Source organism: Gymnoscopelus microlampas, assembly GCF_963454915.1.
Source record: "Gymnoscopelus microlampas genome assembly, chromosome: 14".
Taxonomy (NCBI): domain Eukaryota; kingdom Metazoa; phylum Chordata; class Actinopteri; order Myctophiformes; family Myctophidae; genus Gymnoscopelus; species Gymnoscopelus microlampas.
Window position 1 is genome coordinate 17,393,477 of NC_139951.1, and position 17,101 is coordinate 17,410,577.

The window sequence follows — 17,101 nt, forward strand, 5'->3', positions numbered from 1 at the left end:
TTTGTTGCCATACAGCAGTAAACCATACCGTACAGAAACATCAGTGGTGGAAAGTAACTAAGTACTGTACTTACTTATAATTTGGAGGTACTTTTAAGTGAGTATTTCCATGTTTTGTTACTTTATACTACATCTCAGAGGCACACATTGTACTTGGTACAAATATTTGACAGCTTTAGTTACTAGTTACATTATAGATTTAGATTATTACAGTCATTTTATACTTTGGGTATTAGAATATAGACGATCTACAACATGATCCACAACACGGAAAAAATATAGATTATGAAATCACTTTTACTCGGGTACTTTAGGTATATTTTGATGCCAATACTTTTGTACTCTTACTCAAGTACAATCTTGAATACAGAACTTTTACTTGTAACTATACTGTAAGTATTCCTACATTGTGGTATTGCCACTTCTATATCCGAGTACTTCTTCCAGCAGTGCTTCACGTCTCCAAAGATGGAAAACCATTCTCTGGGCTAAATGTAGCAGCTAGTCTAAAAACGCTACAGATTTTACGCCAAGTAGCCGTTATCCCAAGCATGAAAAACAAGAATTTTCCTTTCTCCATTCCTCTCTCACCCCCCTCCCCTCCATTCCTGCTTCTCTCGTCTCACATTTTCTCATCTCTCCCTGATGTATTTCAGAACATATCCCCCCCGAAATTGAATTTGTTCTCTTTGTAATAAATCCAGCATGTAGCTCAGTCTTACATGAACAATGACTTCATGCTCTGGGCTCAGGGTTAGCTGTCTCCATAATAAATTCCACCCTTAACTGTAACTTAAACAGCCAGCGCTGCTGCCCTCTAGAACACTTGGATTGTGTTTCGCTGGCTGCCAAATAGATTCTCTTTGAATTCCTCCTGAGGAGAGCAGTTAAAAGGAACAATCAGGAGGGGTGTGTGTGTGTGTGTGTGTGTGTGTGTGTGTGTGTGTGTGTGTGTGTGTGTGTGTGTGTGTGTGTGTGTGTGTGTGTGTGTGTGTGTGTGTGTGTGTGTGTGTGTGTGTGTGTGTGTGTGTGTGTGTGTGTGTGTGTGCCCACACGCTCATCTTAGAGATCCATGTGTGCAAGTGGACATAATACTGTATGTACAGTATGTACCCAGTTTGCAGTGTGCACACGTCTATGGTACAGTGTGTGTGTGTGTGTGTGTGTGTGTGTGTGTATTATACTTGTATTACACTTGTGAGGGCCAATTTGAGAATAGAATTTGAGAAAAAGGCAGAGAAATTGTTAGACATCTAGGTTTACAATTAGGAAAATATTCAGGTTGGGTAAGGATTAGGAGTAGACATTTAGAGGTTAGGTTTAGGGATAGAGTAATGCCTGATTTATACTGAAAAATAATAAAAATCCAGTATTTCAGTTTTAGGGTTATGGTAAAAAAAAAAACAGCAAAATGTTTTAACAATGCATTCATAAAACCGCTGTTCCTAAAACGCTGATGTCCCCACAAGTATAGTAATGCAAATGCGTGAGTGTGTGTGTGTGCGTGTGTGTGTGTGTGTGTGTGTGTGTGTGTGAATGAGAGAGAGAGAGAGAGACGCCACAAAGCCATCTGTCAGTCTTGGTTACAGCTCATTCCCAAAACAAAACAGAGCAGTGCAAACAGGTTTGTGAATATTACCCCGCTGCCATCTGAGATCATTTACACCATTTGAACTGCATTTCCACTCACACAACACTCACTGCTCTTCCTGTATTTGTCTTGGATGAATAATCGGCATGGGAGGGCAATCTGGAACTGTGGCTGAGACCAGCTGCCCACAAGAAGACACTCACACACGCACGCACGCACACGCGCACACACACGCACACACACGAGGGTGACGGCAACCCGTACACACGTCATACTGTACACCCATGTACACTCACTCACTCATAAACACACACAGACACACACACGTGCGCGCACAATTTATATACAGCTATGCGAGTACACATACATACAGGAACATGCTGGGAACAATACTCCGATTATGATGCATGTTTTAATATTGAGTTATGATGGATTTACGGTCTCTTGTAAATCTGTTGATGTTATGCCCTCTCTCTCTTTCAGATTTATGATCTGTACAGATGCTATTTTGTATTGACATTGCCAATGTGCAATTCTTTTTATTCAGACTTTATTCTGATTCATTGTATTTGTATTGTTATCCATACTGTTCCAGGAAGCTGCGGGTACAAGAATCTCACTGTCTGCATTGTTGCTACCATCTCTACACAGTAAAAGTCTTACTGGAAGAGAGTACAAATAGATCCATTTTGTTTCTATTTATACACTCTTCGGAGTTAGATTAACAATAAGGACTTTACTGTGCATTGTGCATGCATGTGAACACCCTTGAACTTTTGCACTATATGGTGTAATGGTATGTCCTGCGAAAATACACATATTGTTGTTGCTGTCGGGTGGAAAACTCATCAACGTCCAAAACTGTTCAAATTTAAAAATGGCAAAAATAGCAGATCTACAAGCTCAAAACACGTCACAATGTGACACGTTTTGAGCTTGTAGATGTGCTACTTTTTCTACTTCCGTGTGACACTGTAGCATGACAAAGTAGGGCGTTGATTTCCAAAAAAAACTAAAAAACATTCAAAGTTGAAATATGGAGGTAAGAGCTTTCTGCCCGACAGCAATGATGTACAAAAAAGGTCACACATATGCAGTTCTATTACAAACAAACAAAGCACAAATACTCTAAACACATTCACGCACAGTCACACACATGAATATACACACAACATATGTACGGATGCACACATGCACACGCACACGCACACACACACACACACACACACACACACACACACACACACACACACACACACACACACACACACACACACACAGCGAAAAGAGACTGATCTGATTACATGTGCCATATGATGCAGTTATGGAATATTGTGACAGAAAGTAACCATTCTTCACCGTAAAGACTTTACATAAACTGGACTGTACTTACACCCCAGTGTACAGTTAAATGCTCTGTACATTTAAACATGCGTCCGTTCTTACACTCAGAAAGCTACAATCCCTAAGTTTTATGTCCGTTGATATGTCTCTCCAGATGGAGAGAGGTAATGTCCCGACTACAATAAAGATGGTGACACATCCAGTGTCCAGCCATCTGCTTCACATTACTCTACTGACGTTGTCAACCGCTAGGTTTCAGTAAGGAGACAAACCTCAAACCACTGCAGATGTGCTAGTTTATTCTATTAAAATATCGCTGCCGTCAGGCAGAATCTATCTCCATATTCTGACGTTTTGTGTTTTTTCGTAAATCAATGCCCTACTTGATCATACTACAGTGTCACACCAAAGCATCAGAAGTAGAGATCTCAACGGGCCTGAATATTAAGTCCCGGCCCTAACTGGGCTGGCCCGAACAGGGCCCTAACTGGGCCGGCCTGAAGAGGGCCCTAACTGGGCCGGCCTGAACAGGGCCCGGCCCGAAACAATTACCATCATTTTAGGCCTGAAAAACTGAGAAACTCGAAAAGTTATTTTGTAGGAGGTTGGGTGCATTTACTTAGCCTCTGGTGAATCTCGTTTTTTATTCTATCCGTGTTGTTATACATTGCATATTTTCCACTGTGCTGCCTTGATGACACTGCTAATTTCGTTGTACGTTGCTCTGCTCCGCATCATGACAATGACCAGAATTGAATAGGCTTTGTGCATAACTGTAGTCCTGTGCTGCCAGAATAAGAATTAAATAGGCTGTGTGCATAAATGTAGTCCCGCGTTGCCATGAGTAAGAATTGAATAGGACCCCCTCGAAAACGAGATGCTGCACCTCAAGGGGCTTATCCTCTAGTCAGTGAAATTTCAACGAAAAAAGAAAAAGAAAAGAATAGGCTGCTGTGTGCATATAACTGTGTTTCCACTATGGCATACCTGTTCCACTTCCAGTTCATTTTACCATAGGGAAAGGTCACCGGTTTGCCCCCTGTCTATGTGTCTCTGAGCAAGACACTTAACCCCTAACTGCCCCCCCCCACCCCCCCCCGAGCGCTCATCACGACCATCTGAGTAGCCATCAGCTGGGTCAAGCTGAAACCGAATGGGACTAACAAAGGTCTCCCTTCATTTCTCTTCCCCTCATCTCTTGGGGAACATGTCACAACCGCTTTAACTCTTTAAGATCGGGAACGCATCTGTGTGTCATTTTTAGATTTCGTTATACAAATATACAAGCTTGTAGATCTGCTATTTTTGAAAAATCATGAAAAGTTGTGCAAATATTTGTTTTTTTTTCCTTTTTTGTAACTCAAATCTTTGCTTCTGGAGGCGCCTGGAACTAAATATTTTACAAATGTTCGCTTTAAAAAGACATAATGCAAGATTTTGCCACAAATTGTCACTATTTGTCAAAAATAGCAGATCTACAAGCTCATAGCGCGGCACTCGGTGCCGCGCTATGAGCTTGTATATCTGCTATTTTTGAATAGCCCAAACAAATCTAAAAATGACACACAGAAGAGCGTTCCCGGTCTTAATGGGTTAAACCAATAGCACTGTGAAAACAGGCAATTCCAAGCGTCTGGTATAGCTGCAGTATGTGTACGGCGTACAGTACAGTATGTCACACTCACCCAACTCGTCGCACACGCTTTCGTTGTGCAGCAGCGTGGGGTGGTCGAAGGTGTCCCGGCAGTAGAGGATGTTCGTGTTCTCAGACAGCGAGGCGATGCCGCCCAGCGCCAACACTACCTGGTCCGTTAGGAGGGACGGCGGGCTTTGTCCCAACCGGGCCAGGACCGACCGGTACCGGCAATACTGAGGGTAGGAGAGGACCAGCACTTTCTTCTGGGTGGGGTCTTCACCTAGAGAGAGAGAGAGAGAGAGAGAGAGAGAGAGAGAGAGAGAGAGAGAGAGAGAGAGAGAGAGAGAGAGAGAGAGAGAGAGAGAGAGAGAGAGAGAGAGAGAGAGAGAGAGAGAGAGAGAGAGAGAGAGAGAGAGAGAGAGAGAGGAGTTAGGTGAGGACTCCCTGATGGGGATGTACAATGCAAGAGAATGTTTTATTTACCATCGAGCATTGGTTCTCAAAGTGGGGTCCGGGGACCCCCAGGGGTACTTGAGGGGGTTCCAGGGGGTCCCCAGCTAGATGATGGACAGGAACCAAATGGACCCTTATGGGTCTGTAACTCTGAGAGTGTACAAATGGAACCAAATGGACCCGTTAGGGTCCATTTGGTTCCAGAGTTTCTCAGAGTTAAATTAACATTAAACATAAATGCCAATTAACATAAATGCCATTAAATGGGGGTCCGTAGCCTAATGCATGTCAAACTGGGGGTCCTTGAAATTAAAATGGTTGAGAATCACTGCTAGAGAGCCATAAAAACCTTCTCTTATTGGGGTCCCTGGCTTATCTTTTCAAATGGGGGTCCGCGGGGTAATAAGTGTCAATTAGGGGGTCCTTGACATGAAAAAGTTTGAGAACCACTGCCATAGAGTGACTGTACAGGTGGTACTGTACGTTATGAGACTGCTACAGTATGTCATGAAAAGTAATCATTCTAATATTCTGATTGCAATAATCAGAATACGGATAGTGAAAATGGCCGATCAAAACGCTCCAGCTTGTAGATATACCGGTATTACTTTTGCAATTGTTTTAAGCATGCGTAAATGCCAGGATTAATGTGTTTAATCTAGCAAGGTCGCTATAGTTTTTAAAAATGATTTAAATCTTGACCTCCTGAGAGAGAAGCTAGAGTTACAGTATAAATGTGGCACCTATCAGGGCATAACAGTACTGTATGAAATTGACTAGGCAGCATGCCATGAAGCCAAAGGGAAGAGAGAATAGGTCGTGCACGTGTGCACACACACACACACACACACACACACACACACACACACACAGGCGCACGCACGCACACACACACAGGTTCCCTGTGACTTGGCCAAGTGGTATCATAGTAGCCCTGGCACAGAGCAAGCAGAATGACGGTTAGATGATGCCAAAGCGCTGTGCCAAACAACCTGCTGTGCCCAAATGCTCTGGCCTAGTAACTCTCTCTCTCTCTCTCTCTCTCTCTCCCACACACACTCAAAATGACAAACACGCTATCGCTCCATCACACACACTATCTGTCCCCTTTCCCTCTTCATCACTTTCTCTCGCTCTCACATGCATGTGCGCGTGCGCACACCCACACCCACACCCACACACACACACACACACACACACACACACACACACACACACACACACACACACACACACACACACACACACGCCATAGATCAGGGTTGCCAGAGTGCATGAGAGTCCTGCCAGGGACACATAAAACACGATGCACTTGACACGCAGAGAGCCCACATCTGTCATTCCACTCTTTGTGTGTGAGAGAGAGAGCGAGAGAAAAGGAAAGAGAGAGAGATGGAAGGACAAGGGGAAAGAGTGCCCCCACCTCCACCAAACCCATTGCCACAACGCACGCACGCATGCACACGCGCGCACGCACAGAATAACTATACAGGCAAACGTAGCCACGCCAAACGTCACACCACACATCCGCCATGTTCTGTTTGCCAGGGCAGATAATTTGGCTTCAGACAAACTTTTGGCCGACATAATCCGCTACCAAACCACTACCGCACTGCTGCTATATTTCTTGCCTGAAACACCACTGGCACTACAGCTAAGAATCTCTTCGCTCAAATCAGGCTCTGTGGTTGCTAGTTATGGCCTGTGATCAGAGTGAGAAGACATGATGCCCACAGCCCTCATAAATGAAGGCTCCATGCTGACTTATAACCCAACTGTCCAACACATTCAGAGGTAATTCTCGAAGACAGTCGTTCCGAAACGATGTGCCGAGGCACACTGGTGTGCCTTGGGATTTTGTGACAACCCCATTTATTATTGCAATAGAACTGTAAAAAAGTTCTGAATTATATTTTAATTTACTATAACTATACTTTGTGTGCACTCATTTCCCAACACAGAGAGGCACATTCTAATTTCTATACACTAAAAATGTTATTTTAACCACTTTCAACATTTTGTTTTTAGTCATGCTGATCTACAAGCTCACAACGCTGCCACGATGTGGCGCGTTGTGAGCTTGCAGATTGGCTTTTTTCACTATAAATACAGGAGTGACTTGACATTTTGACTTTCCTGTGCCTTGTGCACATGCATGAGGCACGGTGTGAGTCTGCTTGTGGCCATTGCATTCTGCCTAAAATGCACTTAGATACTGATGACATACCATGGAATACTTGGCTGGCTATTTGGTAACCGGAAGAGTAGGAACCTAAACATTACAATGTTACATTGGCTATTTCCTCTTAAATGTAAAAAAGTAAATACAAATGGTCTGAAGTAATGTAAAATATACATGATTGAACATGCTTGAACATTTAACATTTAAGGACAAATATTTCTACAATTGCAACAAATTACTACAAAACCTGTGGCTAGCCAGTCATTATGGGCATAAACAAGAAGTTGAAGGGTAAATTTAGGCCTGATAATGATGAAGGTTCAAGGTTATTTTATATTGTCTCCCTTGGGAGAAATTTGTCTTGGACACAAATGTAATGTGCATTTTGGAAAATAACAGCCAATTTAACATTGAGGTGCCAACAATGTTGAGGTGGCCACTCTTCCTGCATCCGACTATTTTACTTGATGTATTATTACTGGAAGAAGCCTGGATGTTGCAAATACTTCAAGTCAATTTCCAGGCCATTTATAAATGGGTTCATTGGTTTTCAAAGTGTATGATGCAACCAAATAAATCTGAGATATGAGTCCCTGTTGAAGGTGTCCTTGATATTCTAGCCACTTTGGAACCATCTCCTAATGAAAAATCATACATTAGTTGCATCGCTTGAGCTATCTCTAGGATTTGTTCAGAAACAATGCAGATGATGTATTGATTTTTAAGTATACAAGCCCCACGAAATCCATGGCATTCTCTGTCCTTGAATAAAGACATCTCTCTTGGCATCTCTTGTCCATCAACCACAAATTCTTCTCTCTCAGTTAAGTCTCCCTCTCCGTCTCCCTCTCTGTCTCCCTCTCTCTGACAATTAGCACAGTCTGGATTAGTTTGAAAATGCTTCACGTCTTAACCCATTAAGACCGGGAACACATTTGTGTCATTTTTTTGATTTCTTTGGCTATTCAAAAATAGCAAATATACAAGCTCATAGTGCGGCACCGAGTGCCGCGCTATGAGCTTGTAGATCTGCTATTGTTTTTGAAAAATCGTGAAAATGTATGCAAATCTTTAGTTTGAATATATATATTTTTAAAGCGAACATTTGTAACTCAAATCTTTGCTTCTGGGGATTCTACAAATGTCTTCTAAATCCTAACAGGTTTCTGAAAAACGTATGTTTCTATATCAGTGGTTCTCAAAAGTTTTTCATGTCAAGGACCCCCAAAATGTATTTGGCCGGGTACCCCCAGAAGCAAAGATTTGAGTTACAAATGTTCGCTTTGAATAATATATGCTGTACTGTATATATTCAAAGATTTGCACAAATGTTCATGATTAAAAACAATAGTAGATCTACAAGCTCATAGATCTGCTATTGTTGAATAGCCAAAGAAATCTAAAATGACACAGATGCGTTCCCGGACTGAATGGGTTAATGGGGTCACTTCAGGCCCTGCTGATCACAGTGGCATGCTGCTGTGCAGAAATACCTCCTGAAGAGATTTGACATAGGGGAAGAAGGGAGAGTGAGACAGAGAGAGCGGGGGGGGGGGTGAGTACAAAACAAGAGAATGGAGTGTCTGGGAGTGTAAAGGAGGAGTATAAAAGGGACGGAGCAGCGGACGGGAGGAGGAATGAAGGTGAGGATAAGTGAAGGGTGAGATGAGACGTCGCCGTCCGCTTTCGTTCCCGCGGGTGATTTTGTTAATCAAATCTAACCTTTTCCAAAGAGCCAAATTCCTTCTCCTTTTCAGCTCTAATTGGAGGGGCCAGCATTGTCATTAGGGAGCAGTCCAAAATCACATTATGCAATTTCTGTCCAATAGCCCTGACAAGCAGGGTTTTTGTCTCGCGGAGGAGAGAGAGAGAGAGAGAGAGAGAGAGAGGGAGAGAGAGAGAGAGAGAGAGAGAGAGAGAGACAGAGGAGGGGGTTATGGGGGAAAAGATAAAAAGGAGGTATGGGAATGAGAGAGGGTCTACTCCAGTGCAAGTTGCGCTAGAAATGATTTGTTTGACTTAAGCCGCGTGTGAGCCAAAACGCAGTGCCTGTGCTGCTGCGCGTGCACACACGCACACACACACACGCACACACACACACACACACACACACACACACACACACACACACACACACACACACACACACACACACACACACACACACACACACACACACACACACACACACACACACACACACACACACACACACACACACACACACACACACACACACACAGAGTGTGTCATCTCATCTGATGAGGCAGACTGGAGTTGGAAGTTTTAACAATGTCAACCTGCACTGTTCCAGAGCCATACCCAGTGCCAACTGCTTCTCTGTGGGCATATATTTACATAAGAATGACTAGTCATCACTCTGATCGCCTTCTCTCTCTGTCTCTGTCTCTTTGTCTCACTTCTTCAGCTACGTTTTTTTTTTCCCGTCCCCAGGTGACTTTCCCCACTCTCGCTTTCTCTCTCTCTCTTTTCCCGTCGCTCATACCTGCACCTGGTAAAGCGAACCAATTGGATCACAGCAGAAATGTCATCATGATGCCACAGTGGTAAATGTGGTGGAGAGTCAATTTAATCGCTCGCATCAGGATTTTATTATTTGAAAATGTTCCTGTGGTTTGATGATGCACTTCTTCAAACCCCCGGGGACAGGAGCCAGGGGATTCTTGTCATATATCAAATCGAGATCCATTTGAGATGGCACAGATTTGAGTGAGATGGTTTACGGTTTAAGATATACTAACGTGTACAATTTTTTGAAAGTAAGTGGGAAAAAAAAAAACGCACTACAGACTCGTTTTGAAATATAAATAGTGTCTTGTCGACTCATGCATTCTGCAGCAGGCAGCATTTTTATGAGAGTGAAACGCAGATGGAGTGAGACGTCTTTCAAAGTGATAATATTTTGCTAGCTGTTTGTGTTCTCTGATTACAATCAACAATTGGATGTCTTTCTGCTTCCCTGGCTCTTTCTGCAGTCCTAGCCTCCCCCCTCTCTATCTCTCTCCCTCCCTCTCTCTATGTCTGTCTCCCCCTTTCTCTCATCGCTCTCTCTGTCTCCCCCCCCCCCCTCCCCCCACCTTTCTCTCTCTCTCTCTCTGTCTCTCTGTCTCTCTGCCCCCCCCCCCTCTCTCTCACTATCCATTCTAGTTATCTCAGAGTAATAATTGCGTTGTCATGTACAGGTCTCTATGCCAGCCATTCATGCCGGTATTAACGAGACGCCTCGCCTCGCATTTCCACTCGATCAAAACATAATCAGCCGGCGCTTCAATTTCTTTCTTCTCTTAATATTTCAGTTTCTCGGAGGAACAAACAGAGCATAATAAGCTCCACCCGCTCCCCGTCCTGTCGTCGCCCCGGCCACGCTTTGCTGTCGGATGAAATGAAGCTGAGCAATCAGGGCAAAATCAGTGAGGCAGGTACACTTCAGCCAATGAGAGGGAAGGGGGGGGGGGGGAAGGGGGGGTAGAGAAGAGCGAGATAAGTGGTCAGGTAACAGGGAGATAGAAAAGGTGAGAGAGACATTAACCACTTAAACCCAACATGGGAACCGGAGTCCCAGAGGGCTCAATTCTAGTGTTTTTTCTGTTATTGTGGGGAAAGCTTTCGCTGAAAATAGCCGATCGACAAGCTCACAATGCGACGCATTGAGAAAAGGTGAGAGAAACTTGAATGCTCTATGCTAAACCCATATAACTTTTCCTCTTGAGGGCCGCAACCATACTGTACTGTATGTTTAAGACACATAACTTTTCCTCACAACATCGGTGGGGTTTGCATCTCGCCGAGGACGTTTTATACACGGTCCACTAATAAAGCGGAGATGCCGTACAAATCCATCCAGAGAAGTTCTTCCCTTTTCTTAGTTGCTATAGGAGACGTTCCCCCCCATAGGAGGGTGAAATGTTGAGTATAATAAAACAGGTAACATTAATCATCTTCCCAGTGCTTCTCCCTGACACCGGTCTGTGGGACTTTACACCACAGAATGGGAGTCCGCAGTTCTCAGCCCTGACAAAACTAAATTAAATGAAGGGAAACATTTGTGGGGTTGTGCAAGGGAAAGATTGCTCTGCGCGCCTCTTGTCTTCTTGGGTTTTAATGGATTTCTGCGACGTAGGAAAGTTACATTTTCAGATGTTTTTCTTGGCATTTGGGGAAGCTAATCCCCACAAAAAGTTAACCAGCAAATCAAACACTGTTGGATTGATTTAGAGCAAAAAAGATTGAAGTGAAACACTCTGATTGGAACCGCCACAGAAGGCGTCCATTGATTAGTAATGCTTCAGCTGCATCTCAGCGTCATTCCAAGTAGATCAAACAGCAAAAAAAAGTTGAATTCAAAACACGTCTCTCGAATATAACGGTTAGCCAAATCGTCTGATGCTCGACATGGGAGCAAAAGTTTCCATTTTCCAGACATTTCCTCTCGGGTCTGTGGGGCAACAGCGCACCAATACCGCAGCAGGCGTTCGGTTAAAACAAAGTGGGACTTTTATGACGGCTTCTTCCCTAGATAGCAGCGCACAAAAGAGAGATGAGAAACACGAATGACAGCTGGGGAGAGAGAAAAATAGATATAGCCTTGACATCCTCACCGGAAAAAGCTACTGTAAGGCTCGCTCTCACAGCTTATTAGAGTTATTTAAATATGAAGAAAAGGGTTTATATTTCCAACACAGAGGGACTGGCATATATTTCACAGTCTCCACACATACAGTAGTATTCATATTCCAAACATAATATGCAGGCAGGGTAGAATAGTGGCTGGTTCTAGGAAAATTAAGATAAATAGCCGACTCAGCTGCAGCAAGCAGGGCCCTCTGATTTATCAGTGGATATATTCTGCCTGCATAGATGGCGGTTATTAGGCAGCCTGTGTGTGTGAGTGTGTTTTTTTTTCTTTCCTCCATGATATATCAATGGCATAATCTGCCTACATCTCCAGTTGTTATCAGGGAGTGTTTGTGTGGAAAAGAGAGAGAGTGATCGAGACAGCTTTAGTTTGTGCGTGTGTGTGTGTGTGTGTGTGTGTGTGTGTGTGTGTGTGTGTGTGTGTGTGTGTGTGTGTGTGTGTGTGTGTGTGTGCGCGCGCGGGCGCTTAATATGCCTGGAGAATGTATTTGATCAGGGAGCATATTATGTGAGTAACATCCGTGCACAGATTTGCACACATCGCTCTAGCTTTGAATATCTAGGCATCTAAATGTGCTTGCAGAATTGAAATATAAATAAGAACGCCTGTGTGCCTGTGTGAGGTAGTGTGGCTAATATAAGTGTGCACCTTAGTGTGTGTGTGTGTGTGTGTGTGTGTGTGTGTGTGTGTGTGTGTGTGTGTGTGTGTGGAGGCGAGGCGGTCAGAGGGCGGATCGATAGCTATCGATCAGGAAGCAGCTTTTGCACACTATAGCGTAACGCGGCGAGACCTTTTGTTAATGTTTTCCTGCGTACATGTTGGTACTGTGCTGCTCTGGCAGAGCATCACACACACATACACAGCCCCGATCAATACACAACTACAGGCACTGGAAGCACTGGCCAGGGGCTGATGATGATGGGGAGGGTGATGAAGATGAGGATGATGATGATGGCAGTGATGCTTTGTTGAAAATGAACTAGTAATGCAGTGCCTGCAGTCACTAAGTCGATTGAGACTGTTACTAGCTTTACGTCCTCCTTAAAGAGCTTTCTTAACACCACTTTTAACTGAATTCTATGTGTTTTATTGATTTCTTACTGTGTTTTATTTCTCCCCTTGTCACAACACCAAGTGAGACCACAATGGACATGAGCCTTCAGGCTTTTTTTGTGTCATCCTTTTGACCAATAATATGTAATCAGTTGTTTAGCGCATATGCTCAATTAATCAATCAATCAAACAATCAATCAATCAATGGTTCTCAAGGTGGGGTCCAGGGACCCTCAGGGTTCCTTGGGGGGGGTTGCAAATAGGTGCTGTAACTCTGTGAGCGTACAAAATAGAACCAAATGGGTCTATTTGGTTCCATTTGTACACTCTTAGGGTTACGAAGGTCAGAATTATTGAACTATATCGTAAAATCCTCAGTGTTTTACTTCTCCATTTGTTGCTCAGATAGTGTACTAATGTAACCAAATGGATGGGTCCGTTTGTACACACGCATAGTTAAATTACCACTAAGGATTTTACTGTGGAAGGTCACTTCACGTTCATGAATGCAGTGGTTCTCAAAAGGACCGAGGGTCCTTGAGAGGGTTTAGCTGGGGGTCTCCAGCTAAATGACTGATATTTAGGAACCCAATGGACACTCACAGATCTGTAACTCTAAGAGTGTACAAATGGAATGTGTACTGCACACTCTCAGAGTTAAGGGGGGGTCCTTGAAGCGCTGCACTAATGCATTCCCTTTGATTGTGTGCACTGCACTGTGCAGGTACAGTAGGTGTGTGGGGGGGGGGGGGGGGGGGGGAGAGAGAGAGAGAGAGAACTGGACAAAATGCATCAAAGGGTATATTCAGCAAAATATCTACCTTTAACTGAGACTGGGAGACATTGTTGCAGTGGTGGAATACAAGTAGCAATACCAAGATGTACAGTAGAAATGCTCTGTTACAAGTAAAAGTCCTGTGTTCAAAAACATTTTCTTCAGTGAAAGTACAAAAGTATTGCCATCAAAATATACTTAAAGTACCAAAAGTAAAAGTACTCATTATGCAGAATGTCCCATGTTATTTATTGTTTTCAAAATGTGTCAATTCTTCAAAAATTGCAGATCTACAAGCTCACAACACGTTGCGTTGCCAAAGTATAAAATAGAGTTTTAGTGGTCAATATCGAATTTCACAATATCTTTTACAAAATACCTCAATATCAATATCGTTGCGGATGACTATTTTTTAAAGAAAAATCATCAGTAATACACATACTGTTAGTTTCAGAAATGTACACATCTTTACAGCCTTTAAAATCAAGAAAAGTGAACTCTTACACTATTACGATAGCCAAAATCACAGACAATATCTCTCAAATAACGATATTGATATAATATAGATATATTGTCCAGCCTAATCCCAGGGAATGGCTGCTAAATATTTTTCAACAGGTATTACAAAACCAGACTGGCGGGTGACTCATGAACTGGTAAAAATCGTATTATATTATTATAACATCTCTCTTTCTCAACACCACTATCTACAAGGAGATACCGTGTCACTGCGGCTTGCAACCTGTTTGCCAGTGAGGCACACCTCAGCCAGATAACGACAATTCCAAGGCATTCAGCATCATTCACCACTTGAAAATGTGAACCAAAGTGTTGAATGATCAAATGATATGGCCAGGCAAACAGCTGAGCTCAGCCCAGGCTGTGTTTGCTTGAATGAAAAAGCTTGACCCGCTGAATCCCAGTATACTTTGTTGACCGGGGTACCCCAGGGGTCTATACTGTACGTGGTCCCCTCCTTTTTTCCCCCTCTACACCAATACTCTTCATCCACAATAGCCTTTCTACAAGCTCAATACTTAGTATCCTACTTTAGGATCCAACTCTAATTGTAACATTGTCACTTGTAAAATGTTACACCAGTAGGTCCAACTTAGACATAAAGCTATTTCAATCAGGACAACTCACAAATTGAGTTCAAATATATTTAATCAAAATAAAATGAGCAATTAGACAAAGTTTTTGCCTTATAATATTGAAACGCCCTCAGTCTTGACGGATGATAGCTGATATAATGCTAGGGTTCATGTAAAAGTCTAATTAACTACATGTAATCATTGCTTTGTATGAATTTCCATAAAGACCCCAACAAGTGTAATTACAGTATAACACCCTCTCATCCATCTGCTGGTTTTGTTTACATAGTAATTTATAGGATTCACTTTACTGCGCCTGATCTCGATGAGAATCACTCACAGCATCATCATCACAGCCATCACAAGCCAATCATCACAGGCAACAATTAGATAAGGGTGACTGGTTCAGATCTCTACCTTTGAGCAAGGCACCCCGAGCAGTCAAGTGCAGCTGCTCAGTAGACTGGTTTTGTCTAGGAGGCAGCAGTTCTGAATGTGTGTGAGTGCAGAAAAGTCTTCACTGAATAAATAACAGCAAGAAGATTGAAAAAAAAAGAAAAAGAAAATACTTGTGGAGTAAACGGATGAAACTGAAATCAAATGAAAGCTATAACGCAATGATTGTTTTAGAGTGATTTTGTTTTCAACAGCGGAAGCAAATTCTCATGGCACGCCTCCCCTGCCTCTCCACGTTAATGGGAATACATACGATGGCGGGGACAAAATCAAATTGTTATCTGTTGAATCACAGTCGGTGCAGCGTTATAAACACATAACCAGGAGGATCCTTTCAACAAATCCGAACGGGAGATTGCGAGCTATTATGTGAAATGCAATTATGCAAATTAGGACATAAGCCTACAAATTAGGTTAGCTGTATACAGTATTACAACGCCAGTGAAGCTGAAATTCATCACAGCAATCTGCGAGCCACCCTCTTCCTCCCAGCAAAGAACATGCCGTCCTTGTCCTGGTTCCTATGTTTTAATTGCATCGCATAAAAGCTTTTTAATAACTTTGGTCGGTGTTCATCATGCACTTAAGATCAAAATGCACAAGCCCGCGAGTGTGTGTGTGCGCACACGTGCGTGTGTGTGTGTGCGCGCACGGGCGTGTGTGTGTGTGTCTACATGATTTGTGTGTGCACCCCACACCGCCCCACATACACACACATCATTTATTCATCGAGTCTAAATATATATAATGCACAGGGAAAGTTTAGACAAGGGATCAAGTGCTGCAATAATCAGCTAAAACAGCATCGCCCCTTGTACCCTGTTGCCTGGGACGCAAACATTTATTTTTCCCATCGTTTTTTAATGAGCAATTTAAATATGTATTGAGTTAGGAAGCCCAGGTGTCAAACAAATGCTGCAGAGATAAATCATGTCGGGGAGATTAACTTCTCCCTGCTTAGGGAGAAAGGAAATCACATTGTGACAAGCGTCCTCCAAACACAATAGCTGCTCTCCTTATTTCGAGACAAACGAATGGGAGAAATGATTACATTCACAGAAGAATGGAGAGACAGGGAGGGGAGGGAGAGAGAAATACAGTATATACGTATAGAGAGGGACGATATAGGGAAGCCCGAGTGAGGGAAACGGAATGGCATGGGGTGGGAGGGAGGGAGAGATGGGAGTAATGGGAGTGCAGGAGATGTGAGGGAGAGGAGAGGGCTGGGTGAGCAGAAGAGAGAAGCAGCGCCTCAGTCAGTGAAACCAATTAGTTAACATTTAAGAAGTGACAAAATGGCAGAAAGTAGACAGACAGCCAGGACATAGATCAACTAAGCACTGCTGTTATTATTAATTATCAGTCCGCCCGTCTCCATGTATTTGCTCCCTGCTCTCTCTCCCTCTCTCTCTCTCTATTCTACCTCAATTATTTTCCACATAAAATAAAATAATCCCTCTCCAATTTCTCTCTCTCACTGTCTCTCTCTGTCTCTCCCCCTGTCTTTTATTTCAATTATTCTCAACAGAATAAATCATTCATGGCTCCCGCCGTGAGCCCTGATGGCGAGTGGTTAGTACATGCATATTAAAACCATCTCTGTCCATATCATAAAGCTAAACACAGGAACCATTTCTTTGGGCTATGTTTCCTCTGAGACGAGGAAGGAAGGAAAGAAGGAAGGAAGGAAGGAAGGAAGGATGGAATGAAGGAAGGAAGGAAAAAGAAAGGAAGACAGAAAGAAGAGTACAGTAAAGGCAAATCCCTTAACTGAACAATCTCCTTCATCTAATGCATAGGGCGAGGGGATCAAAGCAGAGAGGCTGTACGTTATGAAACACTATATGGAACAAAAGGGGT

General features: G+C 43.1%; 1 protein-coding gene across 1 annotated transcript in view; it reads right to left on the minus strand.

Moving 5' to 3' along the window:
- Window positions 1–17,101, minus strand: part of LOC311061002 (AT-rich interactive domain-containing protein 5B-like) — a 138,327-nt gene that overhangs the window by 75,583 nt on the left and 45,643 nt on the right. The window contains exon 4 of the mRNA XM_084079468.1: window positions 4,621–4,851. Coding sequence (XP_083935594.1) covers window positions 4,621–4,851 — 231 coding nt within the window. The remainder of the gene's footprint in view (window positions 1–4,620; window positions 4,852–17,101) is intronic.